Raw genomic sequence first — 25,943 nt, forward strand, 5'->3', positions numbered from 1 at the left:
AAAATCTTTCTTCTCTTGAAGGAGGTGACTTTCCAAGTCGTCCTGATCTCTGACAGCAAAAACCGCTCTTATGTCCTGATGAACTATGGATCCATCCCTCCTGATCCACTATCATGGATGGTAAGAGGAGCATGTTCATTTATGTTTTAACTAATTGTACAATGCTTTATAATATTCCAATAAGAGGTAAGCAAATAAATAGCATTTACTATTATGTGTAATTTTATTTCATTTATCTTTTTTAGGCAGGCTATATGACTGAGAACCACACACATTATTTCAGCATTGAGGCACCCAGTACCTCTAACCTGTCTTCTACTACTAATGTTGGTATACCTGGTCGCTGGGCTTTCCGTGTTGATGGTGCAGTCTCTTGTGAGTTTACTGTTAATTTTTCTTTGAGGTGATGTGCAGCTTGACGCATTGGTGCGCTGTTACAATTAGAATCTGACTTATGTATCAGTTAGCTGGTAATATCGCCTAATATTGGTGACCTGCAGTTTTATTGGTTTTAAAAATATTAGCAACGACAAACCTTTCACTAACTTTTTTGCTACTGTATCTCAGGTTTCGAACTACGAATCTTCTGATGTTCGGGGGAAACACAGTAACACAGTTGTACTAATGGGGACCCTAATGAAACTCCATGTTTAATGTACAGTGCCTTGCAAATATATGTAACCCTCTTAAATGCAAATGTATTAAACTTTCCTAATTTGTCTGGATTACAATATGCAGTTAAAGTAAATTTTCAAAGTCAGAATTTACTATTTTTCACTAGATCTGGACACATTTTTGTTAATCCACCATTCCTCTGTTGTTTTGTCCTGCTGATAGGTGACATTTCTCCCAAGCTTTTTTTTTTACTGAAACTAATTGCAGCATCCCACTGTATTTTGCACTATACCTCCTTAAATTTTAACAAGATGCCCAGTCCCCATTTAGGAGATGCATCCCCAAAAGATGATGCTGCCACCCTCATACTTGTGTTTGTTTGATTATATTTTATTGATTATGATATTTATTTGATTATAACTCCATCCCCAACTGGTGTCTTTCTGAGCAACTTTTGGAGTCATGTCATATAAATATAACAATTTAGAGACAGTGCTCACATGTTTCCATGAGTGTCTGTCTTGCCAAACTGTTGGTGGGAAACTGTTCAGGAAAGCATTAAAAACTATCACACAATATCCAAGGATGTTTCTTTCCATCAGCCATTGCTGTCCACTGTCCTTCAGAAATTCAGTGAGCAGAAATAAGCAAGATTTTCATTTTGACCTAGTAGAACTATTATACTGAATTACTTCAAACAGCCGTCCCACAGTAAAAAACACGAGAGTATTCAGACCTTAGATATTTATAAGGATTATATTATTATATTATGATCTATTTAAACCCAAGGCATGAGATAGTAATAAGCTAAATATATATAAAATAATCATTTAAAAAGCACTAACTATTGGAAGTGTGACGATGCAACAGAATTCAGACGCTCGCGGATGAAAAATGTAAACAGGGCTTTATTCACGTTTGACAAAGGCGTGGTCAAAAAACATGTGTGGGTCGTAACCAGAAAGCAGCAAAATATCACCGAAGTGATCATAACCAAAAGCAAACAAAACCAAGGGAGTGATTAGAGGTCGTCGTGAAAAACCAGGCCAAAAAGTCAAAACATAGATCCAAAAACAGTCAGCAAAGGTACAGGAAGGGACAGGCAAAAATCAAGGTCAGTTAAACAAAACGGAGGTCATAACAGACAGTCGCAAATAGATCATAGAAACGCTCAGCAAGTTCAAATAGAAGCAATACCTCGCAACGACTAAGACTAAAGCCCGGGCTTATAAACTATACTAAATGAATCATATGACAACAAACACAGGTGCATGTATTTAGTACTCAGGTGATTGTGAGCGCTGATAGGTGCGTGCACGACCATCCAAAGTCATATGATCTCCCGAGGGATTGTGGGCAATGGAGTCCGTTCTGCACTCCGCGTCCAAGGGAAGTTGCTCAGTCACATGATCTCCTAATGCATTGTGGGAAATGTAGTCTGAGTCCACCTGAGGCGTGAAAGTAAGATGGTTCCAAATAATATTTAGATTTTTTTTTTTAAGATTTTTGAAAGATTGTGATTAGACTTATCATGATTTCAGTATCTAAATAAAAAACACCACAAAGAGTTCCATAGGCAGAGCCTTATTTTAGCCACAACCCTGCATTTTTAGAGCAGGAAGTCAGGAGCAGAAAGAAACTGCATCCCTGTCCCTCATGGCCACGTGGTGAGCAGTTAGATCCCATTGTTTTGAAGGAAATGTCTCCTTTTTCCTTTTTCATGTTTTAATGAAAATATTATGTGTGTTTTATGTGTGTACAACTGTTCAAACCTGCGTCTTCTGGTCATGCACTGGCTAGCATTTTTTAATTCTGCTCAAAATGACCTGAAATTGTCTTTTCTGGAAGTGTTATGTTGTTGTGTTATTGACAAAATACAATGTTTAGTCATTTATTTTAATAAAATAAACTTCACAAGGTCATTCAAAGGGTAACTCAAAGCAAAGTTCAAATCAGTTAAAAGCTGTAAAAACTATATTTTCAACTCTGTCTTTGAACCAGTTTGGTAGAATGATCCAGTAGGCATTACAACTGTATAAACTAACCTAGTAAACACTACTGTTACTGAACTGTATCCCATTGAATTGCAGTGGCAGGCCCAGAATTTCTAAACAATGAGAGCCTGACAATATGCATTGTAGTTATTTATGTTAAAGATTATTCAGTAATGGAGAACATGTTTTATTCTCACAGTGCCACCAGCACAGTTCTATCCATTTGGTTCGGGAGCAGGAGACACTGTTAATCCCCGCAGTGATGATGGAAGCTCACCTGCTATAAACTTATGGAGTCCATTCTCTCTGTACAGACGCACATACACTAAGCTATATGTGAGTGGCTATAATCATTATGAATTTAAATAATATCATTTTAATTTTGTATAATTATCATGTCTGATTTTGTTTTCTTGGCAGGTCAACAACAATGGACACCTGACGTTTGATCAGCTGTGGGACAGCTATTCACCCACTCAGTTCAGTGCCTATACTGGAAGAGATCTCATCGCTCCTTTCTGGACTGATATCGATAATCGTGGAACCGGCATTATCTCATATAATCAGTACACTTATGGCAGTGTGCTCTCACAGGCCACACGGGACATAAACCAGTACTTTCCAGGAGTGAACTTCACTGCCTCTTGGGTCTTTGTTGCAACATGGGATAAAGTGGCGTACTACAGCTACTCAGGCACGGTAAGATATAGAATTGATAGGAATAAGAGAAACCATGGTGAAACTGAAAGGCATGGCTGTTTTTGAGCATCTTGAATATGCTTAGAATTCTAATTTTGCCACTCATGCAACAGATTTTCACACCTTTCCAAGGAATGGCTTGTACGTGTTGAGTATTATCAGATATAAATCTGTTGCTCGTGGATTGCCATCACCATAGTATAGAGAAATGTAAAATAAAATTCAATATACAAAATTGCCATTACCATAAAAAAAAAAACATATATTGTCAGAATTATTAAACGCTTAAATATATTTAGGGTTGGGTGATATCCACCTTTTTTAACTTCAAACTGTATCCCAAAAGTACCATAGCATAATGGCACACAGAAACTGTGTAAAAGCATTTGTCTTTCAGTCAGTCATGTTCAGTTTCCTAACAAGGTAACCAAATAAGTGCACAATTTCAATCCAGCATTCAGTAAATGCCAAAACATGTATCTAACAACAATTGGGAAATGTTAAACAGTCCAGATAATTCTTAAAATTGAGCTGGCTAACATTAGCTTAGCTAGCATGTTAATAGCTCTGCTCCCACAGAGCAGACTTGTTTAAGGCTAACTGAAACACCAACACTAATTTAGATAATAATGACTGAATCTGTGGGAGAGAAGTTGAACAACTAAATCTGTTTGGCATTTGGTTCTGTAGCCTACTAGCTAACCTAACATTAGCTTAACAAGCAAACTGCAGATCCAGTCAGCACAGTACAGGTTCAATTCCAACTAACTCACAAGTGTAGGCCACAAAAGCCCATGTCTGAGAATGTGTCCTGTGCTGTCTGGAGCTCTAACATGTTGGCTAATGATTGCATAGTTGGCAGACCAAAAGTGCCACACGCCACATTACAGAGTCAGTTCCAGCTAACTGATGTTCACATCACACTCATTTAATGGATAAAGACTCGTATCTAAGAGTGTCGACTGACTGTTATTGAAGTGAATGATGAAATCGAACACGTCCTTTAGGCTGGGCGAACACTTCATGACTTTTAAAATCTTAACAGATTTCTAAAATGGAGAGCATCACAAACTTAACATCAGTTCGTCACAGAATTTCTTGTCTTTTTGTCGTAAGGGTGCTCACACTAGACGACAAGGCAAAGAGAGAGTATAACACACATAACGAGTTTAGGCTACGAATAAGACCTCAAACTCCCAGATCTTGTCAGAGATCACATGACATAAAGCTGAACTTACTGGACTGGACCTGTTTGTGCTTTTATGTGCAGCGAAAGCTCAAACTGGGGAGTAATATGGGGCTGAGAAACAATGATATCGCTGTGAAGGCTGGAGAAATGTTTCACTACAAACTGGCTGCTGACTTCTAACCGTAAAGAGAGTGCTTTGACATTTGGATCTATACATTATAAACATGATAACGGTTCTTATTTGCCTGTGTTTTACACACATCTCCTCTGTCTCCTCGCTTTGCTGTTCAGATGGTGTGTATGCACTTCTCTTCACCTTTCTCATCTCTTCTAGCTCTCCGATTGGCTGTTGTTTGAGTCAGTCATTGAGTAAATCTCTGACCTTCTCATACTGCAGGACGTGTGAACGTTTTGAGTCATTGATAATATCGGAGAGCTAAAGATTCACTCGTTTCTCAACTCACACTACCACATCATCCGCGCTGTCAGTCGCTTCTGATCAAGCTCCCGACCTGGAAAATTGCTTCAGATTGTGAAAATTTGACACAAGGGGCATATCGGGGTTAAAACCAGGCAAAAAATTGTGTAGCATGGGCCCAAACTTAGTGAGTATAGCTGTTAGCCGTTGCTAAGCCACTGTCATGCCTGGTTTTTCTTCAGTATTTTCTAGTCCTGATTTAGCAGCACATTAGAAAAAAAGATATCTGGCACAGTGGAGGTTGACAGTCAGCATCTGTTAATGTGTGTTGCAAGCTGCTACAGATTGGCACTGGCCTCTAGAAGCCTGTGAGGCATGGTAATGCTGACGGCCGTGTCAGGAGGATCATGGTAGGGGCACGCCTGCCAGAGGAGGGACTATTTGTGTTGTTTATCAGTTAAACATATATATGTTTTAACAATGTGGTTGTTAATGTGTTTCGTGTTGGGATCCAGTTTACCATCAGGGTTAAATGTATGGTTAATGATGACCTCCCCCACAAGTTCAGTGCTTTGTATGTGCTGTTTCTGCAGTTTTTTTAAAAAAAGAGCACTTTCGCAACAGAGGCATGGCATGGCATGTATCTTTGCCTATGTTTCACTGGTGTCAAACGTTGGATAGAGTCCCCAGAGGTCTGGTGAGGAGTGACACTTAAAGAAGCTTCTATGAGAGTGGAGTGACATCCGTTAAGTGGCAGTCGCAGGCTATAGGTCGAGTGTAGCATGGATGGCAGATAGTTTATTGCACACATCATCATGGGCTCGCCGAAATCTCTACTGCTATCAGGGTTGTTCACACACTGATGCTCATTTGAGGAGGAGCCCAAGATTTCAGGTCTCTGGTATGTTTTAAACATTTCCTTTACTTTCTCTTTTAGGAAACATCGTTTCAAGTGGTTTTGATTTCTGGTGGCAATTTTTCCTTTGTGCTGATGAATTATGGTGACATTGCTCCAACAAACTACAGAGTGGAGGTAAACTAATCTAAATATCTCCTCCATAATCTGTCTGTCCTCTCTATCTTGCTTCTAAACTTGTTGTCTCTTTAGGCTGGATATGACACAAACCTCACTGACTACTTTGTAATTATGTGGTCAGACAACAAGTCGACCATTCTCAATCTCAAGTTCTTGAGTAACGTCAACGTGCCAGGACGCTGGGCCTTCCTGGTAAACCAACCTAGTGATGCTATCACAAGAGGTAATGTTTTACTCTAAGGAGAGGTTCTCATTGCAGACTGAAAATACTGGTGTTCACTGAAGAAACTTGGGGTGTAACGAAATGCAAGTTTCACAATATGATTTGTATTGTTGTTGTTGCATCACAATACATTTTCAACACAGAATTAAAAAAGAAATGCTAATGTAACTCCAACACTTATGTATTTTTTCCATAATTCACTTTTTTTTTGGCATTTTCTTAAAGCATTTTCCATACTTTCAATAATAAAGGATTGTCTTAATGCATTTTGAAAGGATAGCTTGCACAAGTCAATTTCTAAAATAAAATAAATAAATAAAATATTAAAAATAAATAAAATATTAAATATGATAATTAGAGGTGGATCCTAAAACCAAATGAAGGTGCAAAATAGTAGCTAATAACATCCCTGTGGAACAAGTTATTTGTTTTGCCTGTTCAGAATCATCACACAGCAGCTTATTAAATTTTTTCCGGTCCACCTTAAGTAGACCAGTAGTAACATGTAGCTGCTGCATTTAAGGTAGAAAATTCAAAAGAGGTGATGACTACTTTTTCTCCTTACTCTGATAATTGACACATTTGGGTGATGTCTTCACAAATCAATTAGCATATTTGAGGTATTCTTTTGATCCACTACACTTTGACCATCGACATTCCTCTCCACAATTATTGGCACCCCTGGTAAAAATGAGTAAAAAGGGTTAGAAGAACTCATCTTTTGGTGAATCAGCTTATCTGACACTAAAAAATGAGGAAAGTCCAAGTTGATTCATTCACTGAATCCAAATTTACTCTAAAATTAAAAATTCCTCATGAAGGACTAACTGTGGAGGAAACTGTTATCGTAATTTTACTCAACTGAGAGACCTCGCCAGGTAGGTTAAGCAATTTTTTACAAAAATGGTTATTACTTTTACACAGAGCATGGACTGTGTTACAAAGAACTATACAAAGTGTTCGTAGTATCACACCTTTATAGCATGAAATGTAGCTGTATTCATGACCCCCATATTGAAGAAAATATATATAGTGATACTGTTAGATGACATTGTGATTGCATTTTCCACAGACCATGTTCTAGCAGCGCGACTGAAAGTCCTGACAAGCTATAACCTGACAGACACCAACAACCACATGATCATTTTGCAGAATGTAAGTTAATCCCTTATTTCTTATTGCAAACTTTCTAATAAACATTCAATGTAGTTCTACACTGTTACTTCTCCTTTATCATTGCATTCAAATCTCTTTCCTGCTCCTCAATTATAAAAATATTGGAGAAATTCAAAACAATATTTCTTTTCAGCTTCAGGATGAACTGAGGAGGAGAGGTGTGGCATCCACTGTAAGAATGAAAGTGAAACGCATTCAGAAGAAAAGTCCATGATTGTTGATTCTGTGAGCCCAAAGAATCTGGTTATACTTCTCTGTGGGATAAATTCTCAGAATATATTTGCTTAATTAATTAATGATATTGTGGTATTTTGGCATGTAATACTGTACCCTTTCTTGAAACTACTAACTAAAATGTAGTATTGATTAAACTGCATTATTCTACATTGCAGAAACAAACTGTGTAAAAGAACAACATATTTAGACTTTAGTCCGTTTTAAAATTTAAAATGAATTATATACAAACTGTGCTTTTGATTAGGCACAAATGATGCAGGGTTGTAGATTTTTAGCCTGAGGTTGGAGTTTCTACAATTAGCTTTCTACAGTTTTCTCTTTTCTTTAAGTCTTAAGAACTGTATTCACTTCTATGGCAGATAGTTGTACATGACTGCCTACTAGGGGTGTAAATATGCATCATGGGATTGTGAAATCACAATGTAAACTGTGACAGTTTAAACGCCAACGTTTGCCATCGTTCAGCACCAACTACAACCTCACTCCAGCAGTCCTCCTGCCTCCCAGCTCTACTGTCATTACTAAGCTGTGCAAGAACATTATAGTCAATTTTCTTCATTTGAATTTTACATAAATATCATGAAAATGGGTTGAAATCATATCATTTACATACATGAAATAAGTCTGTTCATTTATTTTGGGGGTAATCTTGGGTTTAAGAGAGTTTCTCTGTTACCACTGTAAAGTGTATACAGCAAGTACATCCTCAGCACACTGGTTGGTTTAATTCTGTAGAACAGTTTTCCTGTACTGGTAGTCCTCTGACTCATTGGCTTTGAGGTTAAAATGATGATTGTTTCCATGTACCACCCATAAAAAAGTTATTTTTCCATGTTTTTGTTTTCACTAAACAGTCATAATGGAGGTAATGGAAGAACAATTGAATAAAGTTCAATGAGAACACCTTGCAGTCTGTGGATTTTGTAATTACCTGCACCCACAAGGCACAACCAAGCACTACTGCTGGACTATTTGTGTGGTACAAGGGCCCATATGTGGGCTAGCATAACTTCTCACTGTTATAACTCCAACATCAAGATCAGTTTCATAGGAGTTGCAGGTTAATTTATTTTTACTAAATAATAACTCTTAAGAATAGATTAGATGTACCTCTTAACAGTGTCAAAACCCAGGCGTAAGAAACTCAGCCCACCTCAGTCAAGAGCCAACTTGCTATGTAAGATTTTTTGTTAAAATTGAAAGAAGCATTTCAGAAGAAATAAAACCTAAAATATGGTGTGCGTTAGGGCTGGGAACTATATTGATATTTATTGTTCTCATGATAAATTACATCACAGTATGATACAATATGCTTTTCTGACTATATTGTGGATAATGTCGGTACATAAAGAACACTGACCAACTGCATATTTTAATTAAAAAGAGAGCCTAATAAGCTATTTTCGACTGAATTTAGCACCGCGCAGGATGTGAAATGTTAAAAGTACTTAATTGCATTTATAGTTTTCGAGAGTATTTTTTTTAAATGTGGCAGTGCTGTGCCTTTTTTGTGTTACATCTTATCAGATTTCAGAAAAAAATAAAATATTGTGGCATACCAAGTATCATGAAAATATATCATAAGTATTATGATATATTTATGATGTGTTGCTCAGCTATAGTGTCACGCGCTGCTGTAAGTTACCCTGAAAAAGGCGTCGGGTCAAATTTAGTGGAATTTTTTGGGACCACGTTGTATACACAGGCTCAAAAAGAAGGTCCAACTTGTTAGGTTTCAAATGCAAAATCAACATTATACTACTGAAGATATCATGGCAATAGTAAATGATCCTCAGAAGACACATCCCTCATATGTGACTGTATGAGCACATTAGCTTGTAAACCAATTAGAAGAAAGCAAGCTTAAACTTAAAATAATTAATTCTGAGAACAAATAGAAATTGAGCAAAACAGAGCCTCTCCCAGACTAAAGCAGTCATTACAAACTAGTTCAGAGATGTTGACTTTAGCAGAGAAAGAAAGAAGCCAGCCCATATGAAGAACATACTATATGCTTGATGTGTTAATTTTGGGTTATATGTTTTGCAGCATTTATATCACTTGGTTCATTTTACTTTCTAATTTAATTGCAGAGGGCAGGGCAAAGAACCACCCCAGAGATATCTTTATGGTGTGTTTATATTTATGTGTGAGCAGAGGGAGAGAGAGAAAGAGAGGCATTAGCTGTGGTAGAAAACGAGCTGGCCAACAACAGCTAGAAAATAAAGCACTACGTCTTGTGCGAAAGCAGTGTCTTTTTAATATCAATGAATGCTACAAAATTCTTCATTCATTTTCAAAGGCATTAATGAAAACTGTGTTATTATCAGCTCCCAAATCTGCCTCTCGAAACCTGCTGAGATCTCCATTTTTCACAACTTAACTTCAGCCTGAGGGAACAGCTGTATAGCTAGCTGATCCTGGCTAAACATGTGCTGTGTTTACAAGTTCCGAGTTTTCAAATAAAATAATGACTATTTATTATTGTTAAGTGTTAAGTTTTTTCCGACTCCTGGTGACCATAGATAATATGGTGACCATAAATAGTGTTGCTCCAGATTATCCTGCCTTCTCTTTGGATCAGTAACACTTTACAATACTGTTAAGTAGTTATTAAGTAACTAATCAGGAATGAATAAGTAGTGCTGCATTAACACTTAAGTAACTGCTCTTAACTACCAAGGACTACTAGTTAACTACTCAGTAGGTAATATTGAACTGATGATTAGGGTACTTCACTATTAACTAAACAATAACTACTGAATCTCATAGGGAATTAGTATGGTTTCTTAGAATAACTACTCATAAATTACAGATCAATTCAACATAAATTGCTCAATAGCTGAGTCTGACAAGGTTCCTGCTGAACTACTAACTGATGTAGTGTATTCCAACACTTCTAACAGTAGTGAAATACACTACACAGTGTCCAGTCTCTACAGTATAATGGATTATATCCTCCATTTCTATTCACAGAAACAGGTATCCTCAGAAAGGGCTGCGGGCATCACACCACACTGTGCTGAATGGTGTCCCTCATGTGTTTGTTTTGATCAGAAACCTTAAAAGACTAATGCACATCTTCATATTTGGCAGTGTGAACCAATTTGCACATCAGCCTACAAATGGGACAACTGCTAAAATACTAGAGTATTCAGTAGACCAGACTGCTTACCTCTCACCTTTAGAAAAGAAAACACCATTCTTTTCTGTAGGAGCATGTGTACCAGTGTTTCCTCTGAACAGTAGTTCTACTTTAAAGTCCTCTTGAGGGCAGGATCAGTTGAAGAGAGGGCTCACGGAAATATCTGACAGTGTATGTGTCCTGCTTTCAAATTCATTTGGTTCTAAATATTAGCAAGCGATTATGTAATTACTGTCTGTTAGATAATGAGTGAAGTCTTGCTGTTCTTCATTAGGAGTTAATGATGATCAGGAACAATATAAAATGAAACAATGGTAACTAATTATTAATGAACTAGGAGTTAATGATGATCTGGAACAGTATAAAGTGAAACATATGGTAACTCATTAATGAACTAGGAGTTAATGATGATCAGGAACAGTATTATAAAGTGAAACACATGGTAACTCATTCGTTCCTGCTTAGTTCCTCATTAGTTACTTAAGCAGGAACAAATGAGTAGTGCTGCATTAATACTTAAGTAACTATTCTTAACTACCAAGGACTACTAGTTAACTACTCAGTAGGTAATAGTGAACTAATGATTAGGGTACTTCACTATTAACTAAACAATAACTACTGAGAGAATTGCTTAGTAACTATGGTTTCTTAGAATAACTACTCATAAATTACTGATCAATTCAACATAAATTGCTCAATAGCTGAGTCTGACAAGGTTCCTGCTGAACTACTAACTGATGTAGTGTATTCCAACACTTCTAACAGTAATGAAATACACTACACAGTGTGCAGTCTATAATGTTGGATTATAATGGATTATATAATGGATTATATCCTCCATTTCTATTTACAGAAACCTGTATCCTCAAAGAAGGCTGGGGGCATCACACCACACTGTGCTGACTGGTGTCCCTCATGTGTTTGTTTTAATCAGAAACCTTCAAAAGGCCAATGCACATCTTCATATTTGGCAGTGTGATCCAATTTGCACATCAGCCTACAAATGGGACAACTGCTAAAATACTAGAGTATTCAGTAGACCAGACTGCTTACCTCTCATCATTTGCCCTGCAAGGCTAAATCAAGTGGCAATAAACTAAAATATCATTATATCTCTCTTAGATAAAAGTAAGAAAGTAATAATCTTTCAAACAACAATCGCATGAAGACAGAAAAAATGCAAATATATGTATGCTTCTAGATTACACAGGAACTCAGGCAAATTGATTTATATCCATGATCACTAGCTGTCATGAGCTGTCTATGCCAAAGCACCGCGATGTGAAGTTTGTAAAATGAGAGACTTATAAGACACTGAAGTTAAATAATTCTCAAAAACATATGATGGTAATGGAGGCTTAAAGTGCCAATGAAGACTGACAGCGTTTGGACCCCTATGATTGCAGCTTTATTAAACTTTTATTTTTGGGCATTCGTTGTTTTTTGAATTTGTAACCTTTGTCATGTGTCATGAATCTTTCAACAGGAGTGCTGGGACAGGGTGAAAGGTCACACTGCAATTCTCCTTATAAGGTTATAGAAATGTATAATAAAACTCTGGGCACAACAGCAGGCCCAGGACCTGCTAAAGAGATTAAAACTCATAAATATAGACCAAAAAGAGAAAAACCTCATTCTACCGGACCACTAACAAAATAAAGAAAGTCAGAAAAAATTTCCTTCAATGCAGTTTGTGCAAGGACTACAAGGATCTAATTTTCCTTATCAGTTTTGCCAAAAGCAGGTTTAGGTCATTGAACACATTTAAACTTGATACCAGGAAAATTGTTTCATTGTGAATTTGTATGGATATGAATATGGACCACTGTTCTTCTGTCTGAGGTTAGTGATCTGCAGTTTGTTCATTTTTTATGGTGATGGCAACTACAGACTCTGAAACATGATCTAAACTAAGCTTCATTATTTTACTTTTACAGACCTGAATATTTTACATCTATGTGACAATGTTCAGAGTGTTCAGATCAAATGCCTGCAGTATCTCTGAAGACGGTAGCAATCGTATTAATGATAAGTATGGTCCTTCAATGCCTTGTTCCATAGCTGGCTTGGTCCACTGGAAATTCTAGTTTGCTGACTATGCATTTACTTTCTTTCAACATTTCATAGGTGGATTTACGAAACGACAGGTAATTACAATGTACAATTGACTTTAGGCTTTGCCCATGATGCTTTATATAGTGTATTCATCTTTTACTTGTTTTGTTGAACTTTGTTAATTTGTTTATTAGCTAAGTTTGTGTATGATTGCCATGTTGATTTGGGTCAACTGGCGACCAACCAAAGCTCCCCATAGTCTGCTTCAAATACTGTACGATCTAGGAGCTGAAAGTACTTATATATGTTAACTTGGGAAGCACTACAGCAATGTATTGAATTTGTACCATCTTTATTTCAAAGAACTGCATTGTATTTTTTTTCTTTTATGAAGAATAGTCTAATATCCCACTACAGTTCAGAACATGCTTAGAAACATTCCAAAAATTTTAGACCTTTACCTTTTAGGTGGTTAAGTCCATGGGCTACCAAAATTGGACAGAAGCTAATTTTTGAGGCAGGTATTACAACCAAAGCTGAAATTACAGCACTTTATAAATATTTAAACCCCCAAATACTATCGTTAAACCCCCAAACATGTCTGTGTTTTCTTCTGGAGGTTTTTGGGGGGCATGAACAAATATAAAGGGTTATTGCTATAAGAAACACTGTGGTGGGCAGCCAAGCTTAAGCTATTAGACAGCTAGTTGTGACTATATAATATCTGACTTCATTTACTTATACAGCAATTTGTAGATGCTCTTATAGAAGTGCTTTGTTGTCTACTTGGTAGAATGTATCTCTAAACTAGAACATTTTTGGCTTTTCAAGAAAAAAAGTTTTATTAGTATAATTAGTTTTAGTTTAAATGAGCATCAAAGAGCGTACATTTAAAGACAGAAAGAGACTGACCTGTTTGGACAAACACTTTCAAAAACCATGAGTGACCTACTTAGAGAGTTTACAACGTGTGCTGACCGGAATCTACACCAAAGTTATTTCATACCTTTTCACACAGAGTGAATGGAACGAAAGAAAGAAACAAAACTAACAAGGCATGTATAGTGACAACCATGATAAGTTGTCAGTCAGATGTGCCAAGATGCAAACCTGAAAATCTGAAGGTAGGAAAGGCAGAAGGAGTTGAGTATAATTAGCAGAGCTTTGATGTGAAGATATAACATGACCAAGAAAGTGGACATAGAAGCAAAAGAGAAGAGGGCCGAGGACTGAGTCTAGGGGGACACCAGTGGAAAGTTTCTTGAAGCCCTTCATGCCACCTCTGGAAATGGCACTAATCACTACCATACCAACCCTGTGATTTTGAAGCTGGTGAGGATTGACGGGGAATCAGAGATACTGTGGTATCTGCTGACATCAGAGGTGTCTAATATGAGCTTTTTCAAACTCAGTACCACACTGCTGGTTAGTATTAGTATTTTTATGATGATGTGCAGAGTGATTTGTTGGCATCAAATTCAAAATGTGCATATATTTTTCAAAAAAACAATAAAATTTCTCAGTTTCAACATTTGATATGTTGTCTTTGTAGTATTTGCATTTAAATATATGGTTTATATGACTTGTATATCATTGCCTTCATTATTATTTACATTCTGCACAACTTTTTTGGAAATGGTGTTGTATATACATTGAACTATGAAATATATTATTTAAATCACATAAAGAAAATAAATTTCAAATAAAAATGATAAAATATATTATGAAAGTTCCCCAGGAGTCGTGTCACTGGTGTGAGGAAATCACATATAACAATTTACTTGCGTAATGAGGGAGAAGGTCAAGTGAAAAAAACAGGAGTTTCCAAAACTGGAGTTCTAAAAATGTTAAAAATTAAAAGATATAGAAAAAATGGAACTCCTAACAACCAACTGGAAGACCTAGTGGACCAAAGCTGCCCCCATCAGATGAACAGCACTTAAAACTTTCATCTTTGAGAGAAAATCGAGCTTCACTCTTGCTTCAAGTCTTGCTTCAAGTATGACTGTGATAAGACAACTTAACGCTATCGGTCTGGAAAGACAGACATCAAGAAGTCTTTACTGAAAAAAGAAAATTTGCACCAGAATGTCAAAACTGATGTCTGAGATGTGCAGTGAGGTTTTACAGGCTTATAGGTTTCGTATCGCGACGAGCAGAAAATGCCACCAACTTGTAAGACTGAACTTTGGAGATGTGGAAAAACATCTCCTGAAATGCATAGAAGCTGTAATAACATGTGGACACGCTAAATACTGGAATAAATGATGTTACATTTAGTTGCTGAGGCTTCTGTGCAGTTTTGTGTTAAACATCTTTTTTGCTTTTTTAAAAGACAGCAAAAATTGAATGACTTGGACTTAATAACTGATTTGACTGGACGTTTTGTACAATACTGCACAGCTGACACCTTACTGTGACTGATGACTCAGATCTGTATGATAAAATCATGTGGAAAGCTGTATAATGGCATGCCGGGAAGAATGTTTATGTTTAAAATAATAAGAATAAAGAATAAAAAAAAATAAGAATTTCATTGTCTAGTGCAGCCGCATCAGTTCAATCTCTCTGACAGGAAAAGCAGGTCTGAGAGACTGAAAGAGTCACACCTAGTTAGGGGTGAAGTACTTCACAGACATTAAGGTCCAGTCCGACATTCTATTATAGAACTGTGGTGACCTAATTAAGTGGCCTTCTTACTGTTTTACAAGACTTTACTTGAGAGTGGGAACCATTATGCTGTATAATGATTGCATTCTCAGAAGATGGTGACCACTGGGTTGATGATGAATATGTGTTTGTTATTTGAAACTTGATATTGTGATTGGACAACATCAATGACTTTTCCAGTGCTCTGTTTGAAATACTTAAGTGAAGCTTCAGAAGCAGAGGGGATAATTATGTTGTCATATAATGGCTGCTTTTGCATGTCAGTGCTTTCTTTTGCTCTGGAGTTGTGAGAATAGCATGCTTTGCTGGCAACCATTGAAAATTCCTTTAACCTACAGTTTTAGAAACACATAATTGCATACAGTCCTAAGCAAAGACAAAGTCGTAAGCAAATGACGTTTGTTGTTTTTCTAAGTGAAAGAAAGTTTGGTCCATTCATGGCAAACCGTCTTTAATTCCTCAAGGTTATGAGGGTCACTCTGATGGAATTTTAAAATCTTCCATGAATTTTCAATGGGATTCGAGTTAAGGAGTTAAGCTAGGCCATGCAAGCACCTTCACCTCTTCTAGAACACAGTCTTTGTATGTTTGGGATCGTGGATTTGTTGAAACGTCCATCTTCTCCCCTTTCTTGGCTGATGCGATTAAATTCTCCTCTAATATGTTGCGGTACATTGCTCTGTTCATGTTTCCTTTGATGACTTGTAAAGCCCTTGTGCCATTTGCAGAAAAGCAGCCCCATATCATGATGCTCCCACCTTCGTACTTCACTGTGGGAATGCCGTTTTCGGGATCATATACGCAGCCCTTTTTCTCTAAACAAAAGATTTCTGATTTGTCAAAATGCCTGAGTGCAAATATCAGACATACGTCTCGGTGCTTCTTAATTCTGCAAGTCTTCTAAAAGCTAAAAGGGCAGACATATCTTTGTTGTTACGCATCTTATTTTTATTTTCAGTCCCTGCCAAAGCCGTAGGTCATGAAGCTAGTGCAGTGTAAGCTAAGCTAAGATTAGACCTCATATGCTAACATGCTAACAGAAACAAATCCTCAAAGCTTTGACAACAAACCATGTTAATTACAGCTCCACACATTCAGACAGCGAGTTTACAATGAAATAGGAGCCAGATATGTAATCTACTCCTATTACAGAATTAAATGTTTTTTGTTAGTGAAATACATGTGAAGAGGCTGAAGTTCGCTTCCGATTTGCCTGCTTTTTGTTCCAATTTTCCCATTCCACCTTAAATGGTGCAGCAATTACATTCTGGCACTTGAGGTGAAATATGTTTTACGTCCCTGCACAGCTCTCAGGATCATTAGAGAAGTTAGAGTAATACCAGCTGATTGCCGACCACATATTTGGGCTGAAAATTGCCAATACCAATTCATAACCAATCGATCCTTCCATCTCTTATTTTAAATTTATTGTTGCAGCATTAATGTGTAGAATTTGGTTTGTTTTTATTTTTAACTATTACCTCTATGTATATTTTAACGTAATGTCTGAATACTTTTTTCTTTTTCAACATTAAAATATATCTTTGTGTAATATTATAAATACATCCTTTTTTTGTAAAGAACAAGATCAAAAGACATTATGTGAGTAAGTTTGAAGTGGATGTGCAGTGAGAGTATATTTTAAACAAAAGTCCCAGAATACTTGTTTCAGCTCATTGTGTATGTATTTTGAGGGTGGCCATCTTTTAGTCTTAAACCATGCTGGCCCTTTAATTGGCCTGCTGGCTTTCTGCCAAGTTGATCAGCTTAGTTCTAGAAGGCATTAATACAGAGATGTTATTTCAATGTGTCACACACTGCACTTCACACTTCAGTGTTTAGATTTGGCAGGTTTGTTTGGATTAAAAAGAACCCTGGTGTGATCACTCTGTTAGTGCGGTTCAAGTGAAAATGTTGCCATCCAGACTCTGGTGCGCACCAAATAAATGGGCCGAGGACCCTGAGCAGGTCGAGCTCTGGTGTGTTTCATTTGAAATATGAACACAATGCAGGCCAAAGACGTCTAAACGGACCAAAGACAGAATGAACCGCCGTCTCCTCTCTGCATTACTCCTTTGGGATGTGGGAAGAACGAGTTTCTGGTGCTGTGCTGACACGTGCATGTGTTTTATCATCATGAACTTCATGAACTCCGAATTGGCGATTATATTGTGGATAGTTTGGGTTTTGTAACAAGGCCGAGGTCTGTTTGAAATCATTATAAAATTCTCAATATACACATTTCACTGCACATGTAAATTATATTATGTATTAAGGCACCTAGGTTTCACCATTTTGTAAAAGCAGTGAGCCACTTGAGGCTGTTACAGGGATTCCAGCCTGCTTTGCATTGTGCAAAACCACGGTAACGGCAGGGAGTCTCGTGGCTTATTGCTCTAATATCACAAGACACATAAAACAAGACATAAATAAAACCAATGAGCCCAGATAGAACAGAGAACAGCAGGATTCAGAAAGTTCAGTGAACATTATCACAGTTACTGTACATCATAAAATCTGCCCAATCACTTTTACTTGAATGACTTTTGTTCATGTCTTTGATTTGATGTCAAATATATTAGTGTGAACGCCAAGTGAACCAGAACTGAAATACAACAATGTATCATTTTCTACTTTGGTCAGGACCAAAGGAACCGAGTTGCAAGTATAAACATGCCCTAAATCCAATTAAACAGGACTAATTATACTCTGACAGTTGGTCAGTGTTCTTTAATTACTGACAACATCATGTTACACTATATTTATCCTATAGTGGAAACTTGTCATTCTGTTGCATAACTTACTTAAGGGGGTCAGAAATACCTAGTCAGGGCTGAGATTTGAACCATCAACCTGCTGATTCGTGGCTCACTTCTCCTACCACTATGCGATTGGCCAGCCCCAAGCCAGTTAAACAGGACTAATGATGCTCTTTGATAATATACTGTTGGTCAGTGTTCTTTGACTGCTGGCAATATCAATTTATCATGACCAGTCAACCCACCAAATTAAATAAAGTGAGATTCTTATTTGCACATGATGATGTTCTTTAAGGGTTCTTTAGTAAGGAAAATGGTTCTACATAGAATCATGAACACGATTAACATGATTAAAGGGTTATTTTTATTGTACAAACGTTCTTTAGATTGATGAAGAATGTGCTGTAGACGGTTCTATACAGAACTTTTTTGAAAAGGGCTCCATATTGCACCAATAAGGGTTCTTCTATTATTACAAGCTTGACACCGTAACAATAGAATATCCCTTTTTGGTGCTATATGGAACCCTTTCCAAAAAGGTTCTATATAGAACCATCTACATCAATCTGAAGAACCATGTCACGGTGCAAAGAACCCTTTAATCACGTAAAGAGTTCTTTGTGTGTTCATGGTTCTGTATAGAACCATTTTCTTTACTAAAGAACTTTTGAAGAACCATCATTTTTAAAAGTCTAGGGTATGTTTAGTGCAGTTTAGTATGGCTATCGAAGTGCTTATTGGTCCTTGCGAGCACCATAATGGTCAAATGAACAGCTCAGGAGTTTCTAATAATACAGAATGCTGTTGTGAGATCATAAGTGAGCTCATATCATTTTACAACAGCCATGAATGCAGCTTTGCTAATCAGACTTTAGAACAGTCTTTATATTTGCCAGCGTTCCTTAAAGCTGGTCCAGCTTCACCGCAGTATCTGTGAATGGACGCATTTGTGGGCGGAGCATGGATAGCACAACTGTCCCTCTTTTATCAAGGTGTCTTATTGCTGAAAAGGAATTCACCCTCTCTCTCATTCGTCCTCATTTAATGAAACTTTCATTTTATTAAGCTGAAGAAAATCTTTACAAAAAAAAAGTTTACAAAACTAACGGGGCTTCATTTTCATAGCTTCCATATTTGGCAAACGAATGTGTTACTCTTTGAGTTTTACTGAGACTCAGATAACCTGATATGCATCTGTATCTTCTTCATCTCTTTCTTTACACTTGCTCTGATAGCCTTATTAGGAATGAATACCGAGTTTCCCTCCTTCTTATTGCATTCTTATTCTTCTGTTATTCATACTCGCCTTATCTGAACCGGTATGTCTTTCCTGGTTCTTGTTATGTTTGAAAAAATTGTGTTATACTACTTGGCATACTTTAGCATACCATACTATAGTATAGTATGGCCTGTGTTTCAGTAGCGTTTTTTTCACAGGTGTAAATTTAAGGGTTTTGAACCGACACCTCCCAATAAACAGTATCATATAAATAATATATATTTTATATATATTTTGTTACAATTTTTTTTTTTACCTTGGGGCTGCAGCAGAATTGTCCATTCGTTATGAGGATAGGTCATGCTTATAGGGGCTCTAAGGTTGTTTACCTTTGCCTAAAGCAAAGACCACCCCTGTTGGTACTCAGTAACACCTTTCTATCTCTTTTTTGGGGTAAGAAACCACTAATCAGTCTTTTGGGGGAAATGACTCTTTTTTTCTTCTGCCAGCTTATCTCATCTCGTCTGTCTATGCTCTTCAGTCTCTTTCTGTCACTGCTGTGAACCTCTAACAGCTTAATGTAACAGATACTGTCATTCTCTCAGCGCTGACAGCAGCACTATTTACTCATTCAGGCTCACACGGTGCACTCGGCCCTAAATGTTCCTCTGTGTCTTACAGAGCTGACCGCTAGCCCTGTTATGACCCTTATTGGGACTGTACTACTCTTACCAGCACTGGAGAGACAACACTGTTGAATGACCATTAGGATGCATTCTGGATGTAGTGCTGCTGCCCCCTTCTGGATAAAAGGCTCACATTCCCAACTTTTCCTTGACAGTCATATGTGAAAGTTTGGGCACCCCAGTCAAATGACGTTTTGCTGTTGTGTGAAAATAAGTCAACACACCTTCTACAGAGAACACACTTCATTTCTGTGCACACTTTCTATGTGTGTTGGTGAGTTTAATCCACTGCGGGGCAAAAATTAAACAAAATTTAAAATGTGCCATTTCTTTTACACAGGCCACAGTTTATATTTCATTTTTAGTCTAACACATTCATTTCAGCAAATAAGTAATCGTGCATTCAAATGTGCAGCGGTTTGTTCTTGTTAACTTGTTGTCACAAAACATGTAATTTGACCAGGGTGCCTAAACTTTTGCATGACTTTTCACATATTATTCCCACCTGAAACTTCTCAGAAGTCTCTCCTGAAAAACCAATAACTGGAAATTAAACAAATGTAAAGCACTGTCTGATTTTTGCACAGTGCTGTTTACATAAGTCTACTTATTTATATGTATCTGCCTCGACTCCATCAGCATGAGGGAGATTCTTTCAGCTCAAGCTTATATTTTTATTGTGTTGCATTAGTTTTATAAAGGAACCAAACACAAACATTTAAATGAACAAAAGAAAACAGTTTATTTACAACATATACAATATAAACAGTACAGATCTATAACACACTATTATATATTCAATTCAATTCATCATTTAGTTATAAAGCACTTTTTATAAAAGGCTGCTTTATAGAAATCTGGGTCCGAGCCCCGAGTGAGCAAGCCAAGGGCGACAGTGGCAAGAAGAAACTGCCTCAGAGCAAGAGGAAGAAACCTTGAGAGGAACCAAGACTCAAAAGGGGAACCCATCCTCCTCTGGTCGACACCGGATAGCAAAGCAATGTCACAACAATAGCAACATAAATGAGGAATGAAGAACTGACAGTGAATATACAACAGTGAATACTGAACAGAGAAAGAAATGAGCAGAAGATTTAAATGAACTAATGAGAACCAATGACTACTGTTAGAAGCCTATGGGAGTAACAAATGAGTAGATCTATGAAAACGGTAACGTCTCTTAAAGCGAATCACAGTGAAAATAAGAATTAAATCCATTAAATCCATAAACAGGACATATCAATGTTATTTTATAAACCTAATTATCATAAATGGAAGTATTTATGCTAAAAGGAGGCTCACTGTGGCTCTAGAGAAACAGGTACTGCAGGCAAAACTATCTAAATGAGATATTATCTTTATATGACACAATATAGGAGGAAAAAAGAAACTTCATTCCACTCCATTAACGGCATGTGGAACTCTGGAAAGACTCACAGGATCTAAACAAACAGATTAGAGAAAGTTATTATGAAAGACAAATGGAAGCAGAATAAAAAGGAACGTTTTGGGTTATTTGGTGATCTTACCTTCATTAAATTTACAAACAACTGTACAAAAGTGCAAAGACACAGACAACAACAAGAAATACACTTTAAATCTACTATGTAACTGTGAACAGCTCCTGACTAACATAACAACATAAAACTAAAATAAAGCACCTCATAATCTCACCTTATCTTACCTTAATAAGCAATAATTAACACAATAAATACAAACTACAGCAACAATATACACACTATTACTAAACTTTAGCACTAAAACTTTAATATTAAAGTAGAAATTATGGTGTGGGTGGATAACAGGGCAGCTAGGTGGCCTGAAGTCTCAACAGGAGCTGCTGGACATGTTTCTCCAGACAGTCCCAAAGAGTGAGAGTCAGGGATCCAGGATCTGCATAAGCGAGCTCCTCCCCACTGAAGATGTCATCCAGCAGGAGCATCACCTCATCCTGACAGAGAGAATCAGGTGGTTATGAACTGAGATCAGCAAAACAGCATGAAAAAGAAAACATTAAAGGGGCTGATTCTTATAGTTTTACTTAAAGCAGTAAGAAAATGGTTCTACTCAGATACAGGAATATATCTATGTGCATATATGTATATACAGATATGATCTGTATGAGCTTTTTTAGTCTGGCTTTCATTCCCATTATAGTTCTGAAACAGCTCTTTTAACAGTAATGATGACCTCCTTTGCTCTGCTCAGGTCTTCTTAATGTTCTACTCCTTCTTGATTTCACCACTGTTTTTAACCCTGTTAATCATAACACTCTCCTTTCTTGTCTTAAGGCTGATCTACGGATCTGTGACGCTGCATTATCCTGCTTCAGGTCTTACTGACGAACAGCACTTACAGACAGACACGTATGAAATACTGCCTCTTACGGCGTCCCACAGGGATCTGTTCTGGGCCCTTTGTTATTTGTTATTTCTTTCTTGTTGTCTTTTAAATATTTTCTATATTTTCTAATATCTTAAATTAAATATTTTTGTCTTTTCATGTTTTACACTGTACACTGACCTTGGGTAAGAGAAATGTGTGTGGTGTTAATCCTGTTCATGTGCACCTTACCTGGAGCAGGAATAGATACTGCACAGCCCTGGGTCTGTTCTCCGCACCGAGAGGAGAAAACGAGAAAGCCACCAAGGGCCCCAGGAACACTTCAGGAAGCTGGAACAATGGAATAGAAGAAAAAGTGAGTAAATAATCTGCAGTTCTTCTGGGTCCAGAATAATAAAATGAGAGAATTCATAATAAGAGTCTTCAAGTTCTGCACTTCACATTCTAATCAATAGGACTCAGCATAAAGTCACACCTGGTTCTAGAACAGAGTCTCTTACCGGAAAGATGGGAGGCCTCGCTCCTTGAATCAGTCCCATCAGCACCAGCTCATAAACAACGTCTAGTGTCCAAGCCTGACTCATTATGGTAAAAAAAGGTGACCAGGTTGTGGACCAAGGCCAAAAGAGCGTGACCTCACCCTGATCTGCGCCAGCTCTGCGCAAATGACTTCCTGATGAGAAGCGTCCTGAGCGAAGGCTAGCAGCTGATCACATGTCTGACGGTAGGCTGGAAGATCCTTCAGAAGAGAGGGTTGTTGTTAATTCACAGGATCATTCAGATTACACAAATCTAACTGCTTTTAGATTAACGTTTTGCGTTACCCTGGCATTCCGAGCAGCCAGTCCACCAAGAATGACCCTGCCTGCAATGCAGACATACTTCCGATGATGGCTGTTGCTCAGAACAATCTATAGAATGAAACCAGGAAAAGAACAACTGAATAAGTTCTGGTTTTAAGAGACAGAGTTAGTGAGAACTGAGAATACGGTAGACTTACAGTGGAAGCCTGAGCTGAAAGCCTCAGAGGAAAGTTGGACACCCCCTTTACAGCAAAGTAGGTACTACAAAACAAATATCATACATGTGGACACTTTGCACATCTCTGTTGAAAGAAGCATAAGCAGGTGAGCCCTATTTGAAAGGGTGAAAACTAGAGCACTTACTACAAAGCGGGCACCTGATAAGCCTCCGGAGGGACAGAAAGACCTTCAGCTGCCTACAATGTCAAACATGCAGTAATTACTAGTAATAAAACTGATAAGAATGTAGTCAGAACTGATAAGAGCAGCATGCATAGTCTTACCCCTGATGCACTCTGGGTAGTAGAAGCTGAGTGCTGTTGAGGCTCGAGCGCTGGCTGAGGAGAGGATTCTAGAGATGGAGCCTGGATTGGAGATGTCGGGGGGATCTGGGGAGATTCAGTAACACCAAATATGCAGTAGGGTGGGGGGTCAAATGGGACAGTGTTCTCTGCTTTTTTCCTGCTGCTGAAAAAGGAACAACTTCTACTTAATTGGAATAAATAAACTGGAATAAACAGAATTTTCATAACGTGTTCCAAAATACTGACAAAGACTGTTGAAACTGTCATCAGATTTGTGTACAGGATGGATCTCATACTGAGGCACAGGATATACAATACAATATAATAGAAACATCATAACTGTAAGGATCAGATAACAATTCGTAACTCTTTCAAGTAACAGCTTCATGTGTGGGAGCTTTTAGAGGCATTAAACGCTTTGGATGTCTGGTTTCTATCAACACTGTTGTGAACAAGTGTGTAATTCACAAGTGTGTATAACAGCTCTGCACTTTCAACTAATCTCCATTACTCACTTTATTGAGTTTTAAATAAAATAAAAAGAAGCTGTTGTGTGGTGAGTTGTAGGACATATGAGATTAAAAACCTGATTTAAAGTTGCACCCGATTCCAAGACAGAGCCAAAAATCAAACAAAACTCTTCGCTATTATTTTAAGGCTTGTCTGTCGTTTTTTTCTGCTGCAGCTCCTGCAGCAGGGACGATATTAGAGCAAAGAGAATATGTAGAGTCAAACATTAAACCAGGCAGATTATACTGACAGTACAGCACTGAGGTGCTGCTAGAAGAAAGTAAGTTAGGCTCTATTGATGACTTACCTCGTTTCATCATGAAATGCATTCCCACCAGCAGTGAACTGAACAGCGTTCGGTTTGAAGTGGACTGAGACCTACGGGTTTTGCCGGACCGGTTCAGCTGTTCGATGCGGACTCGAATGTGGTAGGAGAAAGCGCCCTGAGGAACCTTTCCATCTCTGGCTAACTGTCTGTACTGCAGGCCAGCAGGTGCACAGTCTCAAACTGATGGCGTTTACTTAGTCTGCGACGGTGAGGTTTTCATTTGTAGGTCTTTGTTAAGGTTTATTTTGGTTATAATTTGGAAATGTTTGATTCTTCTATTTTTAATTATTAGGCCCAAGTTAATCTTTCTTCCACTTATGTTTTTATGACTTAAAGTGCCATTACCGGCCCTGTATGGACTACTGCCTCATCCTACATACAGGCCTGCAGACCACTAGGGGGTGCTTCACGGCCCACAGGTTGAGAAACCCTGAAATAGTGTAAACAGACAGTTGCACAATTTAGAAACAGTGATAGATCTTCCTTCCTGCATTTGGCTGCTATAACCAGTTTCGTCCAGCAGGGGGCAGCAGCACACACTTCAGCTTGGAGGTAATGAACCTTTTTCACACTGACTGAAGAGCTTCACTGCTTCATTTCCCCATCACTAAAAACACACACACACACACACACCATCTAAACCGCTTATCCTTCTGGGTCACAGAGGGGTGCTGGAGCCTATCCCAGCTGTCAATTAACTAAAATGTAGTAGATGAGATTTTAAAGTTAAACACAGACGAGAAGACCCAAGGAGGTAATGCTCTTTTATTGAACAGGCAGCAGAGAGCGCACCACTCCCACAACCCCAACTCCGGTCTCACCACAGTAATGGTTTTGGAATGTCCACTGTCCCGGAATGTCCACTGTCCCGGTCTCGGAGGTGCATCCTTGGCCTCGGGGTGCCTCAGTGGATAGACTAAGCGCTGTGTTCTCCTCCCCAAAGCAAGGGGGACTCCTTACAGTTTGCGGTGTCATTTCTTGCACTTTAGGTTTTTGGTTCTTCACCTTTTACTTGCGGGTTATTCTGATCAGGACTCTTATTGTGAAGTTTTCCCCAGGGGGATATATGTGCAGATCAGGAAGAACTGAGAGTCATGCTTTGTCTAACACCACATACTACCGCACTAAATAGTATGTTAAAACTACTATGCCACTATTAGAAGTCCATTCATTACTTTACTTTAGAAAGTTGCGACTCTTTTAATAGAGGTGGGTGCTACGATGTGACCACAGGAGCCACTCTGTATTTTGCTAATTAAAAATAAGAGGACTTTTATTGTGGAACAAAACCAGGCTGCCACTTTGCCACGACAA

General features: G+C 37.9%; 1 protein-coding gene across 1 annotated transcript in view; it reads left to right on the forward strand.

Moving 5' to 3' along the window:
- Positions 1 to 8,159, forward strand: part of LOC118809651 — a 34,353-nt gene extending 26,194 nt beyond the window's left edge. The window contains exons 20-27 of the mRNA XM_036573141.1: positions 22 to 120; positions 246 to 375; positions 2,809 to 2,945; positions 3,030 to 3,308; positions 5,853 to 5,948; positions 6,024 to 6,174; positions 7,247 to 7,329; positions 7,484 to 8,159. Coding sequence (XP_036429034.1) covers positions 22 to 120; positions 246 to 375; positions 2,809 to 2,945; positions 3,030 to 3,308; positions 5,853 to 5,948; positions 6,024 to 6,174; positions 7,247 to 7,329; positions 7,484 to 7,564 — 1,056 coding nt within the window. The 3' untranslated portion in view covers positions 7,565 to 8,159. The remainder of the gene's footprint in view (positions 1 to 21; positions 121 to 245; positions 376 to 2,808; positions 2,946 to 3,029; positions 3,309 to 5,852; positions 5,949 to 6,023; positions 6,175 to 7,246; positions 7,330 to 7,483) is intronic.
- The last annotated feature ends 17,784 nt before the right edge of the window (positions 8,160 to 25,943 follow it).

Source organism: Colossoma macropomum, unplaced genomic scaffold, assembly GCF_904425465.1.
Source record: "Colossoma macropomum unplaced genomic scaffold, Colossoma_macropomum, whole genome shotgun sequence".
Lineage (NCBI taxonomy): Eukaryota > Metazoa > Chordata > Actinopteri > Characiformes > Serrasalmidae > Colossoma > Colossoma macropomum.